At 38.1% G+C, this 12,404-nt stretch overlaps 1 protein-coding gene across 1 annotated transcript in view; it reads right to left on the bottom strand.

Annotated features, from left to right (window-relative positions):
- SPATA16 (spermatogenesis associated 16) overlaps positions 1-12,404 on the bottom strand; it is a 223,390-nt gene that overhangs the window by 120,058 nt on the left and 90,928 nt on the right. Inside the window, exon 3 of the mRNA XM_007464704.1 lies at positions 4,184-4,273. Within this exon, the coding sequence (XP_007464766.1) occupies positions 4,184-4,273 (90 nt within the window). The remainder of the gene's footprint in view (positions 1-4,183; positions 4,274-12,404) is intronic.

Raw genomic sequence — 12,404 nt, 5'->3', positions numbered from 1 at the left:
CGTTGTGGAGCACAGGCTCTGGACGCACAGGCTCAGCGGCCATGGCTCACGGGCCCAGCCGCTCTGCGGCATGTGGGATCCTCCCGGACCGGGGCACGAACCCGTGGCCCCTGCAGCGGCAGGCGGACTCTCAACCACTGTGCCACCAGGGAAGCCCCCTAGTATAATTCTTAAATGTGCCCACTTTCACTCTCACAGTGTTCATTCTGAGAGAGAAATTGTACACTCACTCTAGTTAGTGAGCTCCAGTCTTCTGTAGTTCATACAACACCCTTTTATAATTCACACACCGTATGCGTGGGCTTTGTAAGCATTTGAATGTGTTATTCCTGCTCTAGTGTCTCCTGGTCTGGTTCACGTATGTAGAAACGCACAGCTAATTCTTCCTTAGTGATGGATAAAGAGGCTTTGTTGTGTTTTCTCACTTAGTGTTCCCTTCTGTTTGCTTCCTCTTACACAGAGTGGTCTTAAATAAAGATTCGGTGCAATGTCATCTGTTTTTTGCCTCGTGAATCTTCACCGTAGGAGGCATGACCCTATCACATGACCTTACTACTATGTGCACACTCTTATATTTATTTTTCAACCAGGGTTGTACCAAGAAATTCATGTAATATCTCCTTACTGATGCAGCTAAATGGTTAGTAATCACAAACTCAGAAACTAGCTAGTTTAATTTGTAAACCCCAGACTTGGTTTGTGCCGAGGCCTGTGCTAGTCAGTGAGCATACAGAGATGAAAGACATTGTGCTGTTCGTATTATCAAGTTATTAGTTCCTTCATAAGATAGTCTTGACTTTTGTTTATATGCCTTTTTACATCTCTGCATATTGTTTCTTGGCTTATCATCTTCCTTATGAAAGTAGGCCAGATGTGTGTGTGTGTGCGTGTGTGTGTGTGTGTGTGTGTGTTGGAGGAGGGACAGATTTGAGCAAGAACATTTTATTTCAACACATACACTTTTATAGGCATGGAAACAGCAATGTTAAAGATCTAGGCTACTGGCTATTTCAGGTAAGGCCTATTTCAGGTGAGGCGTATTTCAGGTAATGCCTCCCAGGCCTCACAGGGAGTCACAGTAATCTCAATTGAGATTTATGGTATGAAAATGTGATTTCATCAGTTTAACTGGTGCTAGGTGTCTTCTCAAGGGTTACCAGCATCCTTGCAGAGCCTATATCAAAATTAAATATCCTTATTTTTATTCAGCTTCCTACCATTTATATATTCGGGCTCTTTCTTCTGGTATGATGTTTCTGAAAAGATATTGACCAATAAAATAAAAGGACCTGCCCATTGTCATAATACCTGTCGTAATCAGTCAGTACGCCCATTGCTGATACCCTCTATTCAATCACATTTCCTATAGCCTCTCTGGTTGAGAATCTGGGATTTTGTGAAGCTGTCCTGGAAGTGTTTTCTGGACTGTTCTCTACGAATTCCTTCCTGGGTAGAGCTGGTTAGGCTCAGAAAATTTTAGATGACCCAGTTTCCAGGGACTGGTTGTAAATGCACTGTCTTGGACCAGATGGAAGGTGATTTACTTCACTGGGAATCATGGTTTTAAGACTTCCTAAGTTACATGGTAAAGGGATTCTTTGGTGGGTGCTTCTCAATCTCAGAAACATGACTGATTGGCTTCTTAGAGGAAATTACCTTGATATGTGGGCTTTTTCAATTAGTTTTAATATAATGTGCTTGTAAGAGACCTGAACCAAACTATCTAAGTATGCAAGCGATTGATTGATAAATATGAATGCTTAATACATTGATTTGTGTTTAGTGTTTTACACTAGAAATTAAATAGCTAAGAGAAACTAAGATATTCGTGTTCATGGTTCATAGTATTCTTTCCCTTGAGGGGAAAAGAGGATGACTAATACTCTGTATTAAAGATTATAATTGCCAAGGAAACCAAGATGGAAAACACTTGTATCTGCTTCTCAGTTGGAAAGTCCACACCAGTATAGCCAACAATTATCAGGAATTTTCTCAAGGATCATTGTCAAGTTAGTCATCAAATGATATTACACAGATATACTTATTGCACTTCAGGGATATACATGTCAAGGTAAATGGATATTTAGTGCCAATATTACATGGTAAGTACTGACAAATTCCTAATTTTCAAGTTCTCATTGTTTATTCATTTATTTTAGGAACCATAAAGAATTTTTATCACCACTTTAACTCAAGCAGTTAGGCTGATACAATTAAGTTATAGTCAATGATCTACTGGTATCTGGCTCTCCCCCAAACTCCAAAATCCTGGGTTTGTAGCATTTGCCAGTTTTCATAGTGTAAATTCTCCCAGCAATGCTAATTTCTCCTACAGTTAACAACAGGCTTTCCCAATATTCCTGAATGTTTAACAGTGAGCTCTCTAGAGTCTGTACAAGCTAACCCAGCACACTACTAGCAGTTTTAACTAGTTACAATCTAGTTCTGAAGTTGCATCTAGCTTTCTCCTATTATCTCTTGATTAGAGTCAGAAGACACATTAGTGAACCACCTCTTAAAGAAAACTATTTTACAGATAACTGTATCTGTTTATGCTGAGCTTATTAGCTTCATTTGTAGCTAGTGACCTTTACAAAACGTGGGACAGAAGGAAGCTTACTATCATCGCTTAAATTCCCTCTCATTCGCATAGTGTAGGTGGGAAGAGAATAAGCCACAGGGACAACTCAGTAGACAAAATGAAAAGTAGGACTAAAAAAAAAAAAAAAAAAAAGTAGGAAGAAGTCGTATGTGGGTAATTAATGTAAGATAAAACATTCAGGAAAAGAGTATAAGGAAAGATAGAATGTAAAAACGAGATTGATAGAGACCTATTTTCATTTTTAAAAGTGGACACTAACACACAGGTAAATAGATATTGTGGCCTATTGGTTGTTTGACTGCAAAGTGAGAGTAGGTGAGATTAATTCTGCCTTCCATATCCATCGTTTAATTGAGTTCAAGTAATTCCTAAGACCAACTTATAAAATGGAATTCATGTCAAGCTCATGGTATCAATTTTATGGAATCATTCCATTATCTATTAAAATTTCTGAAATTTCATTTTCCAAGAAAGTGTTATTTGCAAATGTTCTAGAGATAGTAGCCACCAGCAACCTAGGCTCCCCATTCCTATTACTGTGGTTTTCTCCCTAGGAGTTATGGTTGGAGTATGTGTAGAAACCACTCACACTTTCTTTATAAATTCCTGGGGTGGTAAAGTGGATGGGTAAGAAACAATAGGTACCTATACCTTGAGAGATGAAGAAAATTCTTTGCGAGAATTTATCAAAGAGAACGGGAGTCTGATATGATGATCTTGACTCAGGAATAAAAAGCGTTGGTTGTCACAGGTGCAAAGGAATTCTGAGTGTAGCAATGAGGCTGTTGCACAAATCTTGCAGTTCTTTGCCGTAAGTCTAGGTTCTGGGGATGAGAATATCTGGAGCTTCTTCACCAGGTTTTTATGAAACATATTGTGGGTCCAAGAGACAACACTTTAGGACACCTGTAACAACCTTTGATGTTATAACTGATGCCGTCTGCTCTAGAAATGGGCAGCTGGTATCCTTTTTTTTTTTTTTTTTTTTTTTTTTTTTTTTTTGCGGTACGCGGGCCTCTCACCGTTGTGGCCTCTCCCGTTGCGCAGCACAGGCTCCGGACGCACAGCCTCAGCGGCCATGGCTCACGGGCCCAGCCGCTCCGCGGCATGTGGGATCCTCCCGGACCGGGGCACGAACCCGTGTCCCCTGCATCGGCAGGCGGACTCTCAACCACTGCACCACCAGGGAAGCCCTGGTATCCTTTTTATGTGGGTTGGATTTTATTTCCAGAACTCAAGAAAGAGATAGCCACAAAATTGTGTCCTTACAACCAGGATCAGGAATGTACTTGAGAGCAAGAGTTCAAGTTCATTTCTAATCTTCCCTGGAAGTTTTCCCATCATTATCAGTGACCCCATGGCTGGAAAGTTTGAATTTTACTAAGAGCTATGAACACAGAGTGGCTTTAATTAAAGAAAAAGATAGTCAATAATTGTTGGTTTGACGTTTATAAGGCAATAATTCTGCTAAAATCATATTCCATGTGAGAAATGGAAAGTTCTATTATGCTATTACCAGAAGCTGAGAATAAAATTAGTTTAACTCGAAATAAGTCTTCACAAAAGTTATAACAAACCTACCGGGCAGCTTCTGAATATCTCTCCAGACATCTAAACACTGTTGCCTGACGAAGATGATTTCGGAAATAGGCTGGGTTTAAAATAATGCTCCTGAAAAGATAAAAGAAATGCAAATGTTATTAAGCTTTTAAAAGTCAATTACCAGAAGTGTATAGGAATGAAATAACATTCATTCAATTTTACATACTATATGTTTTAAAAGACACTAGTAAATGGATCATTTTTCTTCCTGTAATTGTCAGTTAAGACAAATAAACAAGCATTATTGACAAATTAAGTTTGCATGATAAAAGCAATTTTATTTATAACACAGGCTAACTTTTATAGATATAACAATGGCAACAAATTTGAATCTAACTTATATTACATATAAGACATGGTGCTATTTTGTTTGTTATATATTAATAAATCAGGCAAATATCACAGATAGACATATTTATGGTATGTCTGCCTATAATGAAGGGGGAGATTGTTAGCTGCTGAATTTCAGTTCAAAGAAAGGAACTGGAATTTGGGTGACATGTTTGTTTGCACTCCACATTGGGTTCTGTGTCTTCCCCCAGCTGGACAGTGTAGTGGAATGGGAGGAGCCCTGTACCATTGGCTAAGGAATCTGGTCCTGAACTTGCCACTTTTGGTAAGACCCTTGTTCACTTTGGGTTTCCATTTTCTTTTATTGAAATTACAAGGCTTGACTTTTGGATAAGATTATCTATCCTTGCTTGCTGATTTTTTCATTATCTCAGAGTTCTGCAGTCTCAGTTCCAGCTCAGATGAGATGATGATCACTCCATAGCTGCCCTCTTCCTCCAGAGATAAACTGGCAGCCATTCCTCTTCCTTGCTTTACTGAGAACCAGGCACTGTTCAAGGCATTTGATATAATGAGGTGAACTAGACAGATATAGACCATGATTCATCACTGAATGAGGAGACAGCCATTAGTTAAATTTTAAGGTGTAGCTTATATCATAATAGAGTGTTGTGTTATTGATGTAAGATACAAATGTTACAGAACCAACACAGGATTATTAAGCAATCTTTTTGTGAGCCTGTTCTTACAAGTTGCTGAGAATCACTTGGAATTAGTTCATAATTGAAGTAAGTGGTTCTTAATCTTTTCTGGGGAGGTTCACAGAGCTTTTTGGGAATCGGATGAGAGCTATGGATGTCTGTCCAGAAAAATGCCCATAAACATGGTTGCCCAAATTTAGGTAATTCATGTGACCCCTTAAGGCTATTCATGAACTCCAGACTTAAAAAAAATGCAGACAAGAATAATTCCATTCCCAGAAACATTGCTTATAGAAAGAATAAAGTAAAAAAAAAAAAGAAGCATCTATCTGACGTACATAGAATCATAGAATTATATAACGATGAGATGGATTGACTGAATAATTCAGCTCACTTTAAACACAAGTGAACAGAATCCAGAGAGGCTAAGGGACCTCTCTAAAATCATAAACTAGTTAGTTACAGTGCTGCTTCAAGTTTATTATTATGTTTCCCATCTCTAGCTACAGCACTTCATATCTTACCTTACTCCTTCTCTATGATTTCTGAGTTAACAGGGCCTGAGTTAGTAAAGTTTCACTGCATTCTATGCTTAGTAGTTTGTACAAATGAATACATTAATCTCCCAAGAACACAGACCGTTTGCTTTGTTGATTTCTGATTAAAATATTGGAAATACATAAGTTTATTCCACATCCATACTGAACTATTAATATCTACTACTAATACTTTATATTAATTCAGGAAAAAAGTATGCTTATAAAGCATGTTTGTGTATTTTATCCATGTAAAAGTAATCTTGTAAAATTAGACTGGAGTGAAAAGAACAGTGCTCTGTCTAGGCGCCTGGGTCTTCTGACTCTGACCAGAACTTTTTCTTCCACATTGTAGCTAATTCTTTCCTTTTACTTTGTAATCTTTATTCACTTATGCATTTTTAGCAAATGTCTGCAAATGTGATGAGACAAAATCCTTACTGAATGACCATTTCTTGTCTTTGACATCTCTTTGCCCATGATGTGGTATTTTAGTTTTGCTATGCTATTTTCCAAAGAATCTCGCTGTGCCGGACGTGTTCTTTTGATAAAAATGGATTAGGCTGAAGAAAAGGACGGGGTGTGGTGGGCAGGAGGGGTGTGAGAGAAGGGTTTAATACGATAGAGGGAGGGATGATCAAAGTGGCCTGGGTGGAGGAGGAGATTTTTGTGGGTAGTGAGGGTTGATGAGATAAACACTGTTTCAGTGTAATTTTTAAAAAGAATAGATTTTTTAAAAATTGCTTGTAATTACAAGTCCATTCTTTGGTGCTGAAGAAATACATTAGACGACATGAGTTTAGAAATCACTATTGTTAAACTAGACTAGGCTCTCTTAAAACATAACACACTCTATACTAAGCCACGTAAATCACAGCTTCAGAAGAGGGACCAAAAAGACCAGGAACCAGTTTACCCTGACAGGTGGAGGTCTACCTATAAAAGGAAGTTTAGAAATTTGAGATGAGATATTATATTTGGCAGTTTATTACTTTTGGCTCCCTTATAATTATTGCAGCATTCACTGTGTGCTTATAATATGCCCAGTTAGATATTTGGCATGAAAATGCTAGTGCTGATTGTAAAGCCTAGTTTTTATCCTTTTATTGTTTTATTCAATGCTTTCTAAAATGACATACCCTTTTTTTTTTGCGGTACGCGGGCCTCTCACTGTTGTGGCCTCTCCCATTGTGGAGCACAGGCTCCGGACGCGTAGGCCCAGCGGCCATGGCTCATTGGCCCAGCCGCTCCGTGGCATGTGGGTTCCTCCCGGACCGGGGCACGAACCCGTGTCCCCTGCATCGGCAGGCGGACTCTCAACCACTGCGCCGCCAGGGAAGCCCCATACCCTTTTTTTAAAAAATTTAATTTAATTTATTTTTTATACGGGAGGTTCTTATTAGTTATCTGTTTTATACACACATGTCAATCCCAATCTCCCAATTTATCCCACCAACAACTCCCCAACCACTTTCCCCCCTTGGTGTCCATACGTTTGTTCTCTACATCTGTGTCTCAATTTCTGCCTTGCAAACTGGTTCATCTGTACCATTTTCCTAGATTCCACATATATGTGTTAATATACGATATTTGTTTTTCTCTTTCTGACTTACTTCACTCTGTATGACAGTCTCTAGGTCCATCCACATCTCTACAAATGACCCAATTTTGTTCCTTTTTATGGCCGAGTAATATTCCACTGTATATATGTACCACACCTTCTTTTTCCATTCATCTGTCGATGGGCATTTAGGTTGCTTCCATGTCCTGGCTATTGTACATAGTGCTGAAATGGACATGGTGGTACATGACTCTTTTTGAATTACGGTTTTCTCCAGATATATGCCCAGTAGTGGGATTGCTGGATCATATGGTAATTCTATTTGTAGTTTTTTAAGGAACCTCCATACTGTGCTCCATAGTGGCTGTATCCATTTACATTCTCACCAACAGTGCAAAAGGGTTCACTTTTTTCCATAGCCTCTCCGGCATTTATCGTTTGTAGATTTTTTGATGATGGCTATTCTGACCAGTGTGAGGTGGTACCACATTGTAATTTTGATTTGCATTTCTCTAATAACTAGTGATGTTGAGCAGCTTTTCATGTGCCTCTTGGCCATCTGTATGTCTTCTTTGATGAAATGTCTATTTAGGTCTTCTGCCCATTTCTTAATTGAATTGTTTGGTTTTTTGATATTGAACTCCATAAGCTGTTTGTATATTTTGGAGACTAATCCTTTGTCTGTTATCTCATTTGCAAACATTTTCTCCCATTCTGAGGGTTGTCTTTTCGTCTTGTTTATGGTTTCCTTTGCTGTGCAAAACTTTTAAGTTTCATTAGGTTCCATTTGTTTATTTTTGTTTTTATTTCCATTACTCTGGGAGGTGGGTCAAAAAAAATGCTGCTGTGATTTACGTCAAAGAGTGTTCTTCCTATGTTTCCTCTCAGAGTTTTATAGTGTCCGGTCTTACATTTAGGTCTCAAATCCATTTTGAGTTTATTTTTGTGTTTGGTGTTAGGGAGTGTTCTAATTTCATTCTTTTACATGTAGCTGTCCAGTTTTCCCAGCACCACTTATTGAAGAGACTGTCTTTTCTCCATTGTATATCCTTGCCTCCTTTGTCATAGATTAGTTGACCATAGGTGTGTGGGTTTATCTGTGGGCTTTCTATCTTGTTCCATTGATCTATGTTTCTGTTTTTGTGCCAGTACCATATTGTCTTGATTACTGTATCTTTGTAGTATAGTCTGAAGTCAGGGAGCCTGATTCCTCCAGCTCCGTTTTTCTTTCTCAAGATTGCTTTGGCTATTCGGGGTCTTTTGTGTCCCCATACAGATTTTAAGATTTTTTGTTCTAGTTCTGTAAAAAATGACTTTGGTAATTTGATAGGGATTGCATTGAATCTGTAGATTGCTTTGGGTGGTATAATCATTTTCACAATATTGATTCTTCTAATCCCAGAACATGGTATATCTCTCCATCTGTTTGTGTCATCTTTGATTTCTTTCATCAGTGTCTTATAGTGTTCTGAGTACAGGTCTTTTACCTCCTTAGGTAGGTTTATTCCTAGGTATTTTATTCTTTTTGTTGCAATGGTGAATGGGATTTTTTCCTTAATTTCTCTTTCTGATCTTTAATTGTTAGTGTACAGGAATGCAAGAGATTTCTGTGCATTAATTTTGTATCCTGCAACTTTACCAAATTCATTGATTAGCTCTAGTAGTTTTCTGGTGGCATCTTTAGGATTCTCTATGTATAGTATCATGTCCTCAGCAAACAGTGACAGTTTTACTTCTTTTCCAATTTATATTCCTTTTATTTCTTTTTCTTCTCTGATGGCCATGGCTAGGAATTCCAAAACTATGTTGAATAATAGTGGCAAGAGTGGACATCCTTGTCTTTTTCCTTATCTTAGAGGAAATGCTTTCAGTTTTTCACCATTGAGAATGATGTTTGCTGTGGGTTTGTCATATATGGCCTTTATTTTGTTGAGGTAGGTTCCCTCTATGCTCACTTTCTGGAGAGTTTTTATCGTAAATGGGTGTTGAATTTTGTCAAAAGCTTTTTCTGCATCTATTGAGATGATCATATGTTTTTTCTCCTTCAGTTTGTTAATATGGTGTAGTACATTGATTGATTTGTGTGTATTGAAGAATCCATGCATCCCTGGGATAAATCCCACTTGACCATGGTGTATGATCTTATTAATGTATTGTTGGATTCTGTTTGCTAGTATTTTGTTGAGGATTTTTGCGTCTATATTCATGAGTGATATTGGTCTGTACTTTTCATTTTTTGTAGTATCTTTGTCTGGTTTTGTTATCAGGGTGATGGTGGCCTTCTAGAATGAGTTTGGGAGTGTTCCTTCCTTTGCAAATTTTTGGTAGAGTTTGAGAAGGATGGGTGTTAACGTTTCTCTAAATGTTTGATAGAATTCACCTGTGAAGCCATCTGGACCAGGACTTTTGTTTGTTGGGAGATTTTTAATCACAGTTTCAATTTCATTACTTGTGATTGGTCTATTCATATTTTCCGTTTCTTCCTGGTTCAGTCTTGGGAGGTTATACCTTTCTAAGAATTTGTCCATTTTTTCCAGGTTGTCCATTTTATTGGCATAGAGTTGCTTGTAGTAGTTTCTTAGGATGCTTTGTATTTCTGTGGTGTCCATTGTAACGTCTCCTTTTTAATTTCTAATTTTACTGGTTTGAGTCCTCTCCCTCTTTTTCTTGATGAGTCTGGCTAGAAAGGTTGATCAATTTTGTTTATCTTCTCAAAGAACCAGGTTTTAGTTTTATTCATCTTTACTGTTTTCTTTGTTTCTATTTCATTTATTTATGCTCTGACATTTATGATTTCTTTCCTTCTGCTAACTTTGGGTTTTGTTTGTTCTTCTTTTTCTAGTTCCTTCAGGTGCAAGGTTAGATTGTTTATTTGAGATTTTTCTTGTTTCTTGAGGTAGGATTGTGTTGCTATAAACTTCCCTCTTAGAACTGCTTTTGCTGCGTCCCATGGGTTTTGGATCGTCGTGTTTTCACTGTCATTTGTTTCTGGTATTTTTTGATATCCTCTTTGATTCCTTCAGTGATCTCTTGGTTTTTTAGTAAGATATTGTTTAGCCTCCATATGTATGTGTTTTTTACATTTTTTTCCCCTATAACTGATTTCTAATCTTATAGCGTTGTGGTTGGAAAAGATGCTTGATATGGTTTCAATTTTCTTATATTTACCGAGCCTTGATTTGAGACCCAAGATGTGATCTATTCTGGAGAATGTTTTTTGTGCACTTGAGAACAAAGTGTAATCTGTTGGTTTTGGGTGGAATGTCCTGTAAATATCAATTAAATCTATCTGGTCTGTTGTGTCATTTAAAGCTATTGTTTCCTGTATGACACTCTGCATTATTAATTTTCTGTCTGGATGATCTGTCCATTGGTGTAAGTGAGGTGTTAAAGTCCCCCACTATTATTATTATTATTATTATTATTATTATTTGTTGCAGTACTTGGGCCTCTCACTTTTGTGACCTCTCCTGTTGTGGAGCACAGGCTCCGGACACGCAGGCTCAGTGGCCATGGCTCACGGGCCCAGCCGCTCCGCGGCATGTGGGATCTTCCCAGACCGGGACATGAACCTGTGTCCCCTGCATCGGCAGGCGGACTCTCAACCACTGTGCCACCAGGGAAACCACCCCCGCCACTATTATTGTGTTACTGTCGATTCCCTCTTTATAGGTGTTAGCGTTTGCCTTATGTATTGAGGTGCTCCTATGTTAGGTGCATATATATTTATAATTGTTATATCTTCTTCTTGGATTGATCCCTTGATAATTATGCAGTGTCCTTCTTTGTCTCTTGTAATTGTCTTTATTTTAAAGTTTCTTTTATCTGATATGAGTATGGCTACTCCACCTTTCTTTTAATTTCCATTTGCATGGAATATCTTTTTCCATCCCCTCACTTTCAGTCTGTTATGTGTCCCTAGGTCTGAAATGGGTCTCTTGTAGATAGCATATACATCGGTCTTGTTTTTGTATCCATTCCGCGAGCCTGCATCTTTTTGTTGGAGCATTTAATCCATTTACATTTAAGGTAATTACCAGTATCTATGTTCCTGTTACCATTTTCATAATTGTTTTGGTTTTTTTTTTGTAGGTCCTTTTCTTCTCTTGTGTTTCCCACTTAGAGACGTTCCTTTAGCATTTGTTGTAGAGCTGGTTTGTTGGTGCTGAATTCTCTTAGCTTTTGCTTGTCTGTAAAGTTTTGATTTCTCCAAAGGTTCTGAATGAGTAGAGTAATCTTGGGTAGAGTAATCTTGGTTGTAGGTTCTTCGCTTTCATCACTTCAACTATATCATGCCACTCCCTTCTGGCTTGTAGAGTTTCTGCTGAGAAATCAGCTGTTAACCTTATGGGAGTTCCCTTGTATGTTATTTGTCGTTTTTCCGTTGCTGCTTTCAATATTTTTTCTTTGTAATTTTTGTCAATTTGATTACTACGTGTCTCGATGTGTTTCTCCTTGGGTTTATCCCGCCTGGGACTCTCTGTGCTTCCTGGACTTGGGTGGTTATTTCCTTTCCTGGGTTAGGGAAGTTTCCGACTATAATCTCTTGAAATATTTTTTCGGGTCCTTTCTCTCTCTCTTCTCCTTCTGGGACCTCTATAATGGGAATGTTGGTGTGTTTAATGTTGTCCCAGAGGTCTCTTAGGCTGTCTTCATTTCTTTTCATTCTTTTTTCTTTATTCTGTTCCATGGCAGTGAATTCCCCCATTCTGTCTTTCAGCACACTTATCCATTCTTCTGCCTCAGGTATTCTGCTATTGATTCCTTCTAGTGTATTTTTCATTTCATTTATTGTATTGTTCAACTCTGTTTGTTTGTTATTTAATTCTTCTTGGTGTTTGTTCCTTAATTCTTCTTGGTCTTTGTTAAACGTTTCTTGCATGTCCTTGATCTTTGCCTCCATTATGTTTCCAAGGACCTGGATTATCTTCACTATCATTATTCTGCATCCTTTTTCTGGAAGGTTGCCTAGCTCCATTTCATTTAGTTATTTTTCTGGGGTTTTATCTTGTTCCTTCATGTGGTACATAGCTCTCTGCCTTTTCATTTTTTCTATCTTTCTGTGAATGTGGTTTTCATTCCACAGGCTGCAGGATTGTAGTTCTTCTTGC

This window comes from Lipotes vexillifer, unplaced genomic scaffold (assembly GCF_000442215.2).
Source record: "Lipotes vexillifer unplaced genomic scaffold, Lipotes_vexillifer_v1.1 scaffold37, whole genome shotgun sequence".
NCBI classification, from domain to species: Eukaryota; Metazoa; Chordata; class Mammalia; order Artiodactyla; family Lipotidae; genus Lipotes; species Lipotes vexillifer.
Note: the sequence above shows the minus strand (reverse complement) of the source record. Positions and strands in the feature narration are given on the sequence as shown.